A 16,490-nucleotide genomic window follows, 5' to 3' on the forward strand; every position below is an offset into this window, starting at 1 on the left:
TGGGGTTGGCCCCTGCACAGCACCTCCTCCACTGTGGTCACAGCTAGTCCTCACAGCCTATTAGCCTGGGGGTAAATCCCTCCTATTGACATGCTAACAGCAATCAAGACTCAACTACAGTGTTTCCCTGAAAATAAGACATCCTTCGAAAATAAGACCTACTTACAGGTTTCCTTCTGAGTGAAATATAAGGCATCCCCTCCGAAAATAAGGCCCCCCTAGGCTAAACATGAGAGATTTGGTCCACTGATTCTGAAAGAAATGGAGTCACAAGAAATTCACCAGGAAATTCAGGAATTGGATTGTTATGATGATGTTCCAGAAGATGATGACATGATTGTCATTGAATAAATGAGTAAATTCTTGATATTGTAGGATTCACAGTTTGTCTGGTTTGTGTTGAAAACTACCGTACTACCGTACCGTATACAGGTAATAAATTTCCTTTATTTTCATTTAACAATAAATGTGTACCATATTCTTCTTCATGGAAAAATAAGACATCCCCTGAAAATAAGACCTAGTGCATCTTTGGGAGCAAAAATTAATATAAGACACTGTCTTATTTTCGGGGAAACAGGGTACAACAGGAGGGAGCACACAGCCCATGGAGAGTGTGATGGCACATTCAGAGCACCCAGATCCAGTGATCAGGGAGGCTGTGCCACTGGGCCCTCCAGGACACCTACTACATAAGGCTACTCTACCAAACTGGGAGATATGGCAGCTCTACCTAAAACATAGAAACAAACACAGGGAGGCAGTCAAAATGAGGAGACAAAGAAACATGTCCCCAATGAAGGGACAGAATAAAACTCTAGAAAAAGAACTAAACAAAATGGAGACAAGATATAGAGGTCGAAACACTGGTTATAAGGATGCTCAATGAACTTAGGGGGAAGAGTAGAGGAACTTAGTAAGAACTTCAAGAAAAAGATAAGAAACATAAAAATGGAGACAGAAAACATAAAAAAAGAACCAGTCAGTCCTAGCTAGTTTGGCTCAGTGGATAGAGTGTCTGCCTGGGACTGAAGGGTCCTGGATTTGATTCTAATCAAGAACATATACCTTGATTGCAGACTCAGAGGCAACCAATCAATGTGTCTCTCTCACATTAATGTTTCTTTCTTTCTCCCCCTCCCTTCTACTCTCTAAAAAAAAAGCATAGCCAAAAATAAAAACAAACCAATGGAAAAATATCCTCAGGTAAGGATTAACAAAAAGAATACAATAACTGAAATGAAGAATATACTGTAGGAGATCACCAGTAGAATAAATGAAGCAGAGGACCAAAATCAGAGATTTGGACAAAAAGGAAGCAAAAAACACCCAATCAGAATAGCAAAAAGAAAAAAGAGTTTTTTAAAATGAAAGTTTAAGGGAGCCTTTGGACAACCTCAAATGTACCAACATCCAACATTTGTAACATGGAGGTGCTGGAAAGCAAGGACAAAGAGCAAAAAATTGAAAACCTATTTGAAAAAATGACAGAAAACTTCCCTAACCAGGTGAAGGAAATAGACATATAAGTCCATGAAGTGCAGAGAGTCCCAAAGAAGCCCAAATCAAGACACATTATAATTAAAATGTCAGAGATTCGCCCTAGCTGGTTTGGCTCAATGGATAGAGAGTCAGCCTGTGGACTGAAAACTAGTTCTTCCCTTATCTTGTGACTATATTATACCGTTTGCTATTTCTACTAAAATTAATGCAGGGAGAAATAGGCTCTCTCCCATAAAAAAACAAAGAAGATAAAAGAGCCTCATCATTTAGGATAAAAGAAGAAGAATGCTAAGAACAAAAATTTGAGAAAACATCAACCTTTAAGTTGTTAGCAGAGAAGGAGGAATAAGCACAAAAGAAAAAGAAAGAAGAGAGAGATGGAAGAATCCGGAAAAACTGGCGACACATGAGTCAATTAACAATGTCTAATATGACAGAATGTCAATATTAATAACAAGCATTTATTTTACATTTTAAAAAGTGCTTTCTATTTATAGTGAAGTAAAAGATTTTCACACTTAATCTTCATAAGTAAAAAGAGAACCAAAAAGAGGCCATTAAATTTAAAGGGATTCCAGAGGTCTTATCAATTCCAAAATAAATAGGACCATAGGAATGAAAAATAGGTTGGGTGAGTTGAGAGAAGCTTAAGAAGTAAAGAAACAGTATGATTTCAGTCATCAAGAAGCTCCTATTCCTAAACATTTAGATATTAAAAAGGAGATCTCTTGAGGAAGAGGCAAAGAATGATAGAAACATCAATGATGAGAGAGAATCATTAGGATAAAAGGAGAAGAATGGATCAGCTGCCTCCTGCACGCCCCACACTGGGGATCAAGCCTGAAACCTGGGCATGTGCCCTGACTGGAAATCGAACCATGACCACCTGCTCAATGCTCAACCACTGAGCCATGCCCGGCTGGGCCAAGACATTAAGTTAAGTGCTTTATATACATTATTTCATTCAGTCCTCTAACTCTGAGAGTAAATAGGTTTTGGATTGAGTACAGAAAATAGGAAACAGAGGGAACCAAAGATGACTCTTGGATTTTCTTCTTGAGCAACTAGATACATCTTGCTGTTGTGTACTGAGATAGGGACAACAATGGGATAAATCAGATTTTGAAGGAAAATTAAGAGTTCTGTGATTGTCATATTAAGTTTGAGTGTTTCTTAGAAGTGACAGGAAGCCGGAACTGAACCTCGAGCTTAGGAGAAAGGTCAGGGCTAGAGACATTACCATATTTTTCGGACCATAAGACGCACCGGACCATAAGACGCACCAGTTTTTAGAGAAGGGAAATGAAGAAAAAAAGATTCTGAAACAAATAGTGTCCTAAAATATTTTATGTGCATTAAAACCCAACATCACAGTCATAAACACATGTAATCAACCCTGTAAAGTAAACAGCAGCATTTAGAACCATTTTAGAGCTGGGCAAGCACACAGAGACCACACAGAGTCGGGCAAGTAAAAAAACTTTTTTTTTAAAAGTATATGTGTAGGCTATATTTGGACCATAAGACGCAGGGACTTTTCCCCCCCACTTCTGGGGGGGGAAAAGTGCGTCTTATGGTCCGAAAAATACGGTAATTGGTGACTTAACTGGATGGTATTTAAAGTCCTGGGACTGAATATGATCATTTAGGTAGAGAATGTAGATAGGGAAGTGGGTGCTATGGAGTACTCAATATTTAGAAGAGTTGAAGAAAGGCAGAAGAGCCTGCAAAACAAACTGAGAGAAAGTAGCTAGGAATATAGGAGGAAATCAGGAGTGTGTGGGGTTATTGAAGTCAAGCGAAGAGTTAGTTTCCGGAAGGATAATGGCCAATTTTATTGAAAATTGCTAAGAGGTCAAAAAAAGTAACAACTGAGAAGTGACCACTGTATCTTGCAATATGGAAGTTAATGGGAAGTTTGACAAGAGCTACTTCAGCAGGGTGGCACAAATAAGCAACGGAGGCTCAACTATAGTGGGCTCAAGAGACAATGGAGGTGAGCAAGTGGAAAGAGTGATTACAGAAAAGTTTTCCAAGAATTACTGCTTTAAAGGGAAGAGAAACAGGATAATAACTGAAGGGAGATGAAAACATCAAAGGCACTTTTTTTTTTTTTTTTTTTTTGAGACTGAAGATATTAGAGAAGAATTAGTGATGCCAGAAAAAGGAGATAACTGCAGGAACAAAATTTTCCACAGTCTTTTGCAGTAAGGGTTCATGAATCTGGAGAAGGGGCTTTGACATAAATGGGTACACTAGGCAAGAAATATAAATTTAGAAGGCACTGGGGGAGCCAGATTGATACCTTCTCTCTAGAGGAGTGGGTTCCCCCGAATGTCCGGAACCATGGCTTTTTATTTACACATTTTGCCCTTTAGCAAAGCAAACACACATATCAAAGCTAAGGTTTGGGCTGATAAAGGATTATCAGGTTAGGGCTGTGCTACATGCAGCTCTTTGGCCCCTTGAGTGTGAATATTTGAATAAGTGGCGTTAGAAGTTTAAATTTAAAAAATTTGGCTCTCAAAAGAAATTTCAATCGCTGTACTGTTGATATTTGGCTCTTTTGACTAATGAGTTTGCCGACCACTGGTTTAGGGGAATTGCCTTCAGCTGTTCAGCCAGCAGCAGGTAATAATATGCAGATTTTCAGCCCTGCTGAATATCGAAGTTCATCAGTGTTCTTACATTTATTATGCTAACTATGTTGGTCTTTGACTCCAGCAAAAAAATTTTTTTTTTAAATGCTATTAATTAATTTTTTATTTATTTATTTTTTTTTAATTTTAGAGAGGAAGAGAGATAGAAACATCAATGATGAGAATCATTGATTGGCTACCTCTAGCACACTCCACATTGGGGATAGAGCCCACAACCCAGGCAAGTGTCCTGACCGGGAATTGAACCATGATCTCCTTCCTGGTTCATATGTTGTCGCTCAACCATTGAGCCACGCTGGCCAGGCTTTTATTGATTAATTTTAGAAAGAGAGCAAGGGGGGTGGGAGGGGGGAGAGAAGGAAAGAGGGAAAAAGAGAAAAACATTAATTTGCTGTTTTACTTATTTATTTATTTGTTGGTTAATTTTTGTTTGTTAGTTAATTCTTGTATGTTCCCTGAGTGGGGATTGAATCTGCAATCCTGGTGTACTGAGATGACGCTCTAACCAACTAAGCTACCTGGCTATGGTAGCAGGAACAAAACTCTTAAGAAAAGGAGATGGTATAGGACTCAAAATAAATAGGTAAGGACTGGCCTTTTATAGGAGCAGAGATACTTTATGTATTTTAACAGAAAAGAAAGTAAAGCATATGCGTACAGACATGGGGAGATGAGAAAAGCTCATGTCTGATAGCTTCTGGTTCATGAACTGAAATTACTGAGCCCACTCTCTAAGTTCCTACAAACCCTGCCTAAACCTTTCCCAGGTAAGCGGGTCTTGTGACCAGGAAGGAATCCTCAGAGTAGTCAGGGGAATCACAAATGCACCACGTTATAGTATCTAACCCTGTAAGGCTTCCCTTAGTGCAGTGGTTCTCAAAATGTGGTCTCTTGAATAGCAGTGCAGCATCCCCTGAGAATTTTTAGAAATGTGAAATATCAGGCCTCACTCCAACCTACTAAATACAAAACTCTGGGGATAGGCCCCATTATTTGTTTAAAAGAGCACTCCAGGTGATACAGGATGCTGAGAGTTTCTTAGAAGATTGATATAGCAATTTCTTAAATAAATAAAAATGTCAGAAGCAAGAGTTTTTCATAATGAACCTAAGTATATGACAAGAGCTTTAAAAGCACTGGGAGCCAATTCTGCTTACATCCTCTCACCTACCTTTGCCCCAAAGACCAAACTCAAGTCCACAGCACAATCCCATGATTTTCATAAAAATTACTCCAGGAGGTTTAGGCCTTAGACAAAATTGACTCTGAAGAAGGCTAATTTCAAATCTTAGGAAACATGCATAGGTGGCTCCGTGGCGCAATGGATAGCGCATTGGACTTCTAGAGGTTGAAGGAAACATGCACTTTGCTCGGGGGAGGAGGAAGAGTATGCAACAAGAAAGAATTTAAGGAGATGTTACAGAAGGATGTTTGATTTGGAGTCAGACAGATGAGGTTCCAGTATTAGAGCCACCACTTAGTGTGTGACTTTGAATGAAATAAATTTCCTGAGCTCAATCTTCTCCTCTAAAAATATGGAGATGCCAATATCTTAATCTGGAAGGGAATCTATGCCTATAATTCCTTTTTAGGGAAGAGTCCAGAAGCAGTCTCCAAATTGCCATGCATTATGTCATGTGACCCTAGTCACAACTGATTGAACCAGTAGTGGAACATTCTCGTACTTTAGAAAATGTGATTATGTTAAAGCAGAGAGAGTTTTCTATAATTCTTTATTTGATTCTGTATCCAGAAGTAACCTGAGCTAGCTATTTCTTTGTAATAAACACACAATTACCTCATAGTGTTATGAGAATTAAATGAAACAAAATGAGTCCAATCTTTAACATGGAGATTGGCAATATATAGATATTCATTATTAATGAAAGCTCCAAAGCCATTAGTGTTCAGGTGATATAAAAAGCCTCAATACCCAAACTAAGATCCTAGCCCCAAAGTAACCAAGTATAGTCTCAGAGTCATTAAACCTAATTTCCCAAGGCTTTGGCCCTAACACTATAAAACATATGCTTCAGGGGCTTCAATCCGGAAGTTACTATAATCCTAAACTGCAGTATTTCTTGTGCTATCTATAATAATAAAAGCGTAATATGCTAATTAGACTGGACAGCCAAATGTCCTTCCCGATGACCTTCTGGATAAAGCTGGGGCTATAAGGGCCAAGGCAAGCCGCTGCGGCTACGAGGACCCAGCCCCTTGCACAAATTTTGTACTTCAGGCCTCTAGTTTTGTATAAGTGGAAAGTCTGTTGTTGCTTTCTGGGGTTGGGGAAGTATTAGTACTTTTAGAATATGACATACATATCTTTTCAGTATGATTAGATGGTGAATCCAAGGTGTGGAAGATTCTGAAAACAGGGAGAGGAGTTGAGTCTTAGCACTGCAAAACGGGCATTGGACAAGATAATGATAAAAAGAAATGATGACCGAAGGATATGGCCTTAATAAGAAGAATGTGCAACAGAGGCTATTGAGGAGGCAACAGTTCTAATTTGATCTGAAAGTCCCAAGGCCCTCAATGAGAACAGTGGTGATGGGAAATAAAAAGTGGAAATGGACACTAAATTGCATTATGAAAACTAGAGAATCAATGAAGTTGGTGACTGGATATAGGGAATGAAAGAAAAATAAGTGCTGCTGAAACCGGTTTGGCTCAGTGGAAGAGCGTCGGTCTGCGGACTGAAAGGTCCCAGGTTCGATTCCGGTCAAGGGCATGAACATTGGTTGTGGGCACATCCCCAGTGGGGGGGGTGCAGGAGGCAGCTGGTTGATGTTTCTAGCTCTCTATCCCTCTCCCTTCCTGTCTGTAAAAAAATCAATAAAATATTTTAAAAAAAGAAAAAAGAAAAAGAAAAATAAGTGCTCACAAGTTTGGCAGGGTAAGGAATGGTGGAGACAATGCTAGAGTCAGGAGAACCTTTTTTTGTAGAAGGCCTGAGTTCATTTCAGATATCCCAAGCTTAAAGTGATGAGGGAATTTTTTTTTTTCAGTGGAAAGGTCAAAGGGTAGCTGCTAATATGGGACTGAAACTCATAAATGAAAAAAATATGAGGTTGAGATCACATAGAGGTAAACACTGAAGCCACAATATAAAAACAAATTTTAAAAGTTTTCAAGGAAGTATAGAGAAAGAAGAATAGAAGCCCAAGGCCCAACTCTTGGAAACTGCCATATGTCTACTTTAGAATGAAAAAGAACAGACCCAAAAAGGGGGAGAAAAATAAGGCTGATAACTACTTGACAGCCAGGCTAGTACATGCAACAGAAGCCAAGGGAAGAAGTTTTCTCTCAGCAAAGGTTCTATTATATGTGGTATCATCTGAAACAGAATGGTGATGTCAGTAACAAAGCACAATGCAGTAGAAGCTACACAAGTTGAGGTCAGAAAGATTCTGTAGAGCCCAAATCTTTCACCAGCTGGGCTAAAGTTCACTCAGTAAGATCTATGTAATGACTGATGGCAAGTGTTCATGAACACTGTTGTCAGGGAGCAAGCTGGTAGGATAGACACAGCACTTCTCTGGGATACAGCACTTACCTAGCTCATCCCAGAGCTGCCTGCACTTATCTGTCATGCTTGTTCCTTGCTGCCTCCAGAGTGTGAGTCGTGGGTCAGCCATAAACTGCTCAGTTATTAGTGTCAGCATCCTGGCTCCATTGGAATCTCTCATTCGCAGCATTTCTCGAACCTGACACATGAGGAAGGGTGAGGTGTTGGTGACTACACATAGTAAAAAAGTGGGATACGAAGAAAGGAGAGGAGCGGGAGAAGAAGGTGAAGTATCTAAGCACAACATCTCCAAATGCCTTTAGAAGGCCTCTTGTTCTGTAAGCAAGTTTTCTGCATGTATTAAGAAAGCCTGCTGTGCACAACTGAGATACCGCTTCACACCCACTAGTATGGCTAGGATAAAAAAGTCAGATAACAAGTATTGATGAGGATCCTCATACATGGGAATGTAAAATGATGCAGCCACTTTGGAATCAGTCTATTTAGTTCCTCAAACAAGTAAACAGAGTTATCATATGACCAGTCAATTCCATATCCTAGAGGAAAATGAAAAGGTATGTCCACATAGAAACTTGTACAAGAATATTTCTAGCAGCATTATTTATAACTAGAGGCCAGGTGCATAAAATTTGCCTAGCCTGCATTCTCTCCAATCTGGGATCACTCTCACAATCTGGGACTGCTGGCTCTCATCCACTCCCCTGCCTGCCAACCTGATCACCACCTAACCACTCCCCTGCCAGCCTGATTGGTGCTTAACTGCTCCCCTGCCAGACCAGTTGCCCCCAACTGATCTTCCCCTGCAGGCCTAGTCCCCCCAACTGCCCTCTCCTGCAGGCCTGGTTACCATCCCCCCAACTGCCCTCCCCTGCTGGCCCTGTCATCCCTAACTGCCCTCCCCTGATGGCCTGGTCTCCCCTAACTGCCCTGCCCTGCCGGCCTGGTCCCCCCCATCTGCCTCCCCCATCGGCCTGGTTGCCCCCAACCGCCCCCCCTGACGACCTGGTTGCCCCATGCAGCCTGCTGTTCAGTTATTACTGTGAGGGCGTTATGACCAATTTGCATATTACTCTTTTATTAGTATTGATAGCCAAATGGTGAAAACAATCCAAATGGCCATCAATATGCAAATGGTAGACAAATGTGGAGTATCCATATGATGGAATATTATACTATCTAATGAAGAGGGAATATGCTAATTGATCATCATACCCTCATAAAGATAGTGGCGCCCACAGCCAATAAGGAGGGAATATGCTAATTGACTGCCACACCCTCAAAGATGGCAGCACCCAGTCCCCTCAGCGCCGCCATCCCAGACACCAGGGCCTCCACTTGGGTCACCTGCAAACCACCACAGGCCCCTCACCCTGGTCGGCCCACACCCCAAGGGAACCCCCACCCTGATCTGGGACACCCTTCAGGGCAAACTAGCCAGCCCCCACCCATGCACCAGGCCTCTATCCTATCTAATCCTATCTAATAAAAGAATAATATGCAAATTGACCATCACTCCAACACACAAGATGGCTGCCCCCATGTGGTCAAAGATGACTGCCCCCATGTAGACACAAGATGGCTGCTACAGATGGCCAGCAGGGGATGAAGTTGGGAGGGATCAGGTATGCAGGGGAGGGCAGTTGGGGGCAATCAAGCCTGCAGGGGAGGGAAGTTAGGGGTGACCAGGCCAGCAGAGGAGGGAAGTTGGGGGCGGCGGGGCCCGCAGGGAAGGGCAGTTGGGGAGAACCCAGGCCTGCAGGGGTAGCAGTTGGGAGGACCAGGCCTGCAGGGGAGGGCAGTTAGGGGTGACCAAGCCTGTCAGGAATGGCAGTTAGGCATCAATCAGGCTGGCTGGGGAGGTGTTAGGGGGGGATCAGGCTGGCAGGCAAAAGCGGTTAGGGGCAATCAGGAAGGAAGGCAGGCGAGCAGTTAGGAGTCAGCAGTACTGGATTGTGAGAGGGATGTCTGACTGCCTATTTAGGCCCGATCCTACAGTAGGATCGGATCTAAATGGGCAGTGGGACATCCCTTGAAGGGTCCCAGATTGGAGAGGGTGCAGGCTGGGCTGAGGGACACCCTCTAGTCTATACATAAAAGGGTAAGGGACTGACCATCCATCTGACCAAATGACACATATGACATGCAGTGATAATCTCTCTATATAAAAGCATTAGCGGCTGTCCGATCATTCGACCAGTAGCTATAACCCGCAATGACCACCAGGGGGCAGATGCTCCGACCAGTAGCTATGATGCACAATGACCACCAGGGGGCAGACGCTCAATGCAGGAGCTGCCAAGTGACAGCAACTTTGCAGAGTGCCCTCTGACACTCTGGGACCCCTCAGGGGATGTTAGACTTCTGGTTTTGGTTTGATCCCCACAGGCCAGGCCTAGGGATTCTACCTACTGGAGGGATTCTGCTCACTCCACAGATGCCCTTCGAGTCCCAGTGCTGCCCCAGGTACAGCAGGCTGGGAAGGGTCCGTGGAAGGTTGGCTCCAGGGTGTGTCCAGCCCATCTTGCCCAGTCCTGTCCCATAGGCCACCTTCTAATTAATTTCCTTTCAATGTGCATGAATCTGTGCACCAGACCTCTAGTTTGGCCATAAAAAGGAACGAAATACTGATACATGCTATTAATGCAGATGACTGTTAAATATTATGCTAAGTGAAGGAAGCCAGTCACAAAAGACTACATATTGTATGATTCCATTCCTACTAAGGTTCAGAGTAGGGACATCTATACACAAAGTGTAGATTAGTGGTTACTTAGGGCTGGGGGAGGAGATATGCAGGATAGGGGAATGATAACTAAAGGGTATGGGGTTTCTTATTAAGGTGATAAAAATGTCCTAAAGTTGATTGTGGTGATGAGTGCACATATCTGAAGAGTCTAAAAATCACTGAATTGTACACTTTAAAATGGGTGAATTTTTAAAATGTATTTTTAGTGATTTTAGAGAGGAAGGGGGAGTGATAGAGAGACAAACATCGATCACTGCTTCCTACATGTCCCCTACCTGGGATCAAGTTTGCAACCCAGGATTGTGCCCTGACCAGGATTTTAACTTTGATTTCCTGGTTCATGGAATTGACACTCAACTACTGAGCCATACTGACTGGACTAAAATTGGTGAATATTATGGTATGTGAATTATATCTCACTAAATGTGTTTTTAAAAACAGAGCAAGAACCCCCTGGCAATGGGCAAAGAGACACCTGATTGGTGGGGTTGCTCTTATATCAATCAGGGGCAAAGCAGATGTACAGTCCTTAGTTCATTCTAAGTTGATGCCTATATCAGTGGCCAGAGCTGTTTCATGCCTGAGGTACATAAATAAAATAAAGTAAAAACAGGGCAAGAAAGCCTGCTGTGAGAGTTCTCACCACTAAAAATCTCTTCAAGGCCTCATCAGACAATTTTAAAAAAAGTATTTTATTGATTTTTACAGAGAGGAAGGGAAAGGGATAGAGCGCTAGAAACATTGATGAGAGAGAAACATGGACATCACCTACTGGGGATGTGCCCACAACCAAGGTATATGCCCTTGACTGAAATTGAACCTGGGATCCTTGAATCCACAGGCTGACGCTCTATCCTAGGGGTGTCGAACTCAATCAGAGAAGGGGCCAAAATCTAAAATCCAGCCTAAATCGCGGGCCGAATGGTTTACTGAATGGTCATAAACTGTCATTGTGATGGAAACGCAGCGGAGTGCAGTGATGACAGCGCGGTGCGGGCCACATTGCAAGGCCTGGCGGGACGGATTTGGCCCGTGGGCCTTGTGTTTGACACATGTGCTCTATCCACTGAGCCAAATCAGTTAGGGCTCATTGGACAGTCTTGAGTTCAAATCTTCATTACTAAAACCCCCAGCAATGCTAATTCATTTAGAGAGTGGAGAAGAAGGAAAAGGACTATAAGGGTGAGGTAGTAGGGTTCCCTGAATGCAACCTGCCAAGTCTGCTCTGATCGACCTCTCCCAATAGTTTTCAAGCATTTGATACAGTTAAACATGCATGAAGCCTAAAGAGTGGTAAGAGAAGGTGGGGGTGGGTGGGTGAGCAGAGATTAACCAAAGAACTTGTATGCTTATAGGCATAACCTAAGGACACAGATAGTAGTGTGGTAAAGGCCTGGGGTAGTGGATGGGGGCAGGCTAGAAGGGGTGGATATGGAAAAAAGGGAACATATCTAAAACTTTCAACAATAAAGTTTTTTTTTAAGTAATAAAAAACAAAAAAAACCCACACCATTTTTATATCTTACCTTGGCAAACATTGAATTGAGCTGCTTCCCAGAGCCATAGTAACAACCCTGGGAGAGGAAGAGCTTCACTTGTTCTTTCACCTGTTCTTCATCCAAATGCCAACAGTTCTCATCATCAATGCTGGCTCCAGCAGTGGGGTCAGGAGCACCTGTGAGAAATGGGAACCATGAAATGAATTCCATGAGTTCATATGCTTCACATTTAGCAGGAGTGGAAATTGGTGAGTGTATTCAAAAACATTTGCAGATGACATAATAGCATATATAGGAAACCCTATACTTTTATAAATTTATACTCAAAGTATCTTTCATATCTTGGTTCACCTCAAGACCACCAATTAAAACACAGTTTTACCTATTTACACATCCCTTTCCCCTAGTAGCCTTTTAGGTCATTGCTCACAGTTGAATTCCAAGTTAAATCCATGGTTAAATCACCTATGGCACAGTGCTGGTAATGTGATAAGACACCCAGTGAATGTTTGTGGCATGAAAATGGAATCTTATCTCACTTTCTCAAAGACAGAGTCTCGTAATAGATTTTAAGAAACCTGCCTCCAAGTGACAATAGATTGTAAGTCAATACTATATAGGTATGGTCACACAAAGGTTACAAATTTAAGTCATGTTTAATCATTTTTCTTTTTCTCTATATTTAACCCCTGCTTAAATGAAATCCAGTTCTGCACAGCAAAGCTTTTCTGGTGCATCCTATTCCCTAGGGATCAGGAGGGTTCACACATTCATTTAGTCTACAAATACTAATTAACACATATGATCTTCCAGTTTATAGTAGGGTAGTCCCTCCTTATCCATTAGGTATACACTCCAAGACCACCAGTGGATGTCTGAAACCACAGATAGTACTGAACCCAATATATATACAATATTTTTTTCTTATACATACAAACCTATGATAAAGTTTAATTTAAAAATCAGGCACAGTGAAAGGTTAGCAATAATAACTAATAATAAAATAGAATAATTATAACAATATACTGTAATAAAAGTTACGTTATTGTATTGTACTCATCTTTTCACTTAAAGGAAGCACTTTACAACTTTTCTTTGGTATATCCGAATTGCCAACATCACTACTCTTGTGCTTTGGGGCCATTACTAAATAAGGGTTACTTGAACACAAGTACTGTGGTACCAGGGCAATTGTGATAACCAGGATGGCTAATAAGTGGCTAACAGGTGGGTAATGTGTACAGTACGAATATGCTGGACAAAGGCATGATTCATGTCCTGGGTGGGACACAGCAGTACAGAGTGAGATTTTATCACACTACTCAGAATTGTGTGCAAATTAAAACTTATGAATTGTTTGTTTCTGGAATTTCCACATCAATATTTCAAGACTGTGATTGACTACGAATAATTGAAACCACAGAAAATGAAGCTGCTGATAAGGGAGGACTATGATATCCATTATTTGCTACTTTTCTTCAAATGTATTATTCTAACCAGAGTTCTGATCATATCACTTCCCTACTCAAAAGTTTTCATGATGATTCAAATTCTTACTAAATTAAGCCCAGATGCCTTAGAGTTTGGCATTCAAGGCCCTCCATGCACAGGCCCCATCTTTCATTTCTAGCACTGTCTTCCCTATACTTATGCTATGTTCCAGCTGGAAACTTAGTATTCCCAGAAGTCAACATTTCCTTATGATTTTACTTATGCTTTTCTCTTTACTTCCCTCCTTCTCTCCCCACCCTGTTCTTTGGCTAAAAACAATGCTTCTCATTGTATTTCCTCAGCTCAGGGCCACAATGAGAAATAGAAACCATAAAATAAGTACACAGAGAGGCTAATGCTGCCAAGGTTCATGTACTGCTTAGTTCACTTGGCAAGAGGGACTCTTTTTTTTACCCCCTTTCTGAATTAGACATGTACCTCATTGCCACCTGTCAAAGCATGTATGTGCAAATAAAAGCAGTAACACTCTTCTGAGCACTTTATTATTACTTCTCTTTAAGACCTGTTGCATTTCATTTTACATTGAAATTTTAAATTTTCATATATTTCCAACTAAATTAAGGTTAAGTGATTATAATTGCAAAAATATCCCAACCTCTAAACATAAAATAAAGCAACTAAGTAGATTTTTAGCAACAAAAAATATTGGACAATTACCATTCACTTGGTTGATTTCTGAGTTGGAGGACAGAATCTCATCTGCCAGTTTCTGTGCAGTAGGAAGAACTTCAGTGTGGTGTGCTGTGATCAAATACTGAATAAACTTTTGTAGCTGGTCCCTATTCATCTGGAAAAGGGTTTCTGAGATAGGAAGACGCAATTTGACTTGGTCTGGTTTACGGATCCTGTAGAGTGAGAGTGCTACCACATGAGCACAGTAGAATATGTCCTTGTTGCCACAGCCACATGTCACTGAAGTGATTTTGCATCGATCAAAACTGATTGCAACTTTGTAAGTCATTGCTGGTTCAGAAGTCGTGGCTGGCTCAGTCACTGTGCCACTGAGATGGAAGCCTAAGGAAACAAAAGAAAGTGTGTTTAGAAATTCTGTAGTAAGAAACTTGAAGATTTTCATCTTGCATTTTAATTAATCAATTCAGATACTATTTGCTAAGTATCTCCTATATATATGCTAGGCCCTGCCAAAGATAGGTCAATGTAACAAGGGTATTGCTTTTCAGAAACTCACAATCTAAAAGGAATAGGGGGTGTGCAGGAGGCAGCTGATCGATGTTTCTCTCTCTCTAACTCTCCCTTCCTCTCTGTAAAAAATCAATAATAATAATTTAAAAAGTACAAATTAGATGTTACAGAATAGTCATGGGGATGTAAATTCACCATATGAAATATGGTCAATAAATCTATATAATAAAACCCTAATATGCAAATCAATCGAACTGCAGAACAACAGGCAGAATGAATGGTCACTATGATGCATACTGACCACCAGGGGGCAGATGCTCAATGCAGGAGCTTCCCCCTATCAGTCAGTGTGCTCCCACAGGGGGAGCACTGCTCAGCCAGAAACTGGGTTCACAGCTGGCGAGTGCAGCAGTGGTGGTGGTGGCCTCTCCTGCCTTCACTGCAGGTGGAAGGTAAGGAGTGAAGGATTCCAGACTTGAGAGCCCTGGACAGCAAGAAGGATGTTTGACTGTGGGGTGGAGGCTAAGGAGTGATGGGTCCTGGACTGTGAGAGGGCACAGACCGAACTGAGGAACCCCTCCCCCCCCTCACACACACAGTGTATGAATTTTGTGCACTGGGCCTCTAGTATTCTAATAACTATGTATAGTGTCAGATTGGTTAGAGACTTATTGGAATTGATCACTTAGTAAGTTATATAATGTCTGCTGAAACTGGTTTGGCTCAGTGGATAGAGCGTCGGCCTAAGGACTTAAGGGTCCCAGGTTCGATTCCGGTCAAGGGCATGTACCTTGGTTGAGGGCACATCCCCAGTAGGGGGTATGCAGGAGGCAGCTGGTCGATGATTCTCTCTCATTGATGTTTCTAACTCTCTATCTCTCTCTTCCTCTCTGTAAAAAATCAATAATATATATATATATATATATAAAAGTTATATAATGTCTGATCACTGGGGTGTACACTTGAAACTAATATATGTCAACTGTAATTGAAAAATAAAATATTATTTAACAAATAAAATCCCACAGCCTATAAACAGTTAGAACTGGGATATGAACACAGGTAGTTTGGCTCCAGATCCTTCATTCTTTTTTTTCTTTTTTTAAAAATATATTTTATTGATATTTTACAGAGAGGAATGGAGAGAGATAGAGAGCTAGAAACGTCGATGAGAGAGAAGCATCGACCAGCTGCCTCTCGCACACCCCCTACTGGGGATATGCCCACAACCAAGGTACATGCCCTTGACCAGAATCGAACCCAGGACCTTTCAGTCCCCAAGCCGACGCTCTATCCATTGAGCCAAAGCGGTTTTGGCCAGATCCTTCATTCTTAATTATTATATTACAATATATTGAATATGAATATGCAGTTTAAATTATGTATATAAAACATTATAAAAGTAATTAGCAAGTACAATTCTACAAAAAATGCACTAATGACAAGTCTGTAAACTCTGGTGTTTGCCTGATTTCCTGGGCAATTGTTCAAGGCAACTGAAACTGACTGCTCTGTGATGCTCTCGCAGTTGGAATGACGGGCTCATGGACTCATCTGTACAAGACAATGTCTCAGCACAATGAGTGAATCATCTGTTGAGAGTTCTAAGGAAAGCACTTCTCAGTACAGCCTCTGACACTATTCAGTCTTTTGTGTTTCTGAGTGCAAGAAAGGCTCTAGCAAAGCTTGGGCAATTAAAACCACTTTGCTCATTGCTCTTTTGATTCACCAGACCCAGGAGCAGGTGCTAATGCATGAAAATGAATATAATTTCAGCCAATGGCAGGGAAAGGAGAGCTGTAGTTTATAGAAAGAATTATTTTCCCTATAGTCGGTTTAAAAGTATGTTGTGTGTGTGTGTACACACTATATATAAACTGGGTAACTCCTTTGAA

General features: G+C 41.4%; 1 protein-coding gene and 1 pseudogene across 1 annotated transcript in view; one reads left to right on the plus strand and one right to left on the minus strand.

Annotated features, from left to right (window-relative positions):
- ZSWIM5 (zinc finger SWIM-type containing 5) overlaps positions 1-16,490 on the minus strand; it is a 92,115-nt gene that overhangs the window by 29,943 nt on the left and 45,682 nt on the right. The window contains exons 2-4 of the mRNA XM_036446363.2: positions 14,110-14,466; positions 11,968-12,116; positions 7,723-7,873 (exon numbers count right to left, since the gene is read on the minus strand). Of these exons, the coding sequence (XP_036302256.1) occupies positions 7,723-7,873; positions 11,968-12,116; positions 14,110-14,466 (657 nt within the window). The remainder of the gene's footprint in view (positions 1-7,722; positions 7,874-11,967; positions 12,117-14,109; positions 14,467-16,490) is intronic.
- Positions 10,890-11,034, plus strand: LOC118725161 (annotated as a pseudogene).

This window comes from Pipistrellus kuhlii, unplaced genomic scaffold, assembly GCF_014108245.1.
Source record: "Pipistrellus kuhlii isolate mPipKuh1 unplaced genomic scaffold, mPipKuh1.p scaffold_m20_p_2, whole genome shotgun sequence".
Taxonomy (NCBI): domain Eukaryota; kingdom Metazoa; phylum Chordata; class Mammalia; order Chiroptera; family Vespertilionidae; genus Pipistrellus; species Pipistrellus kuhlii.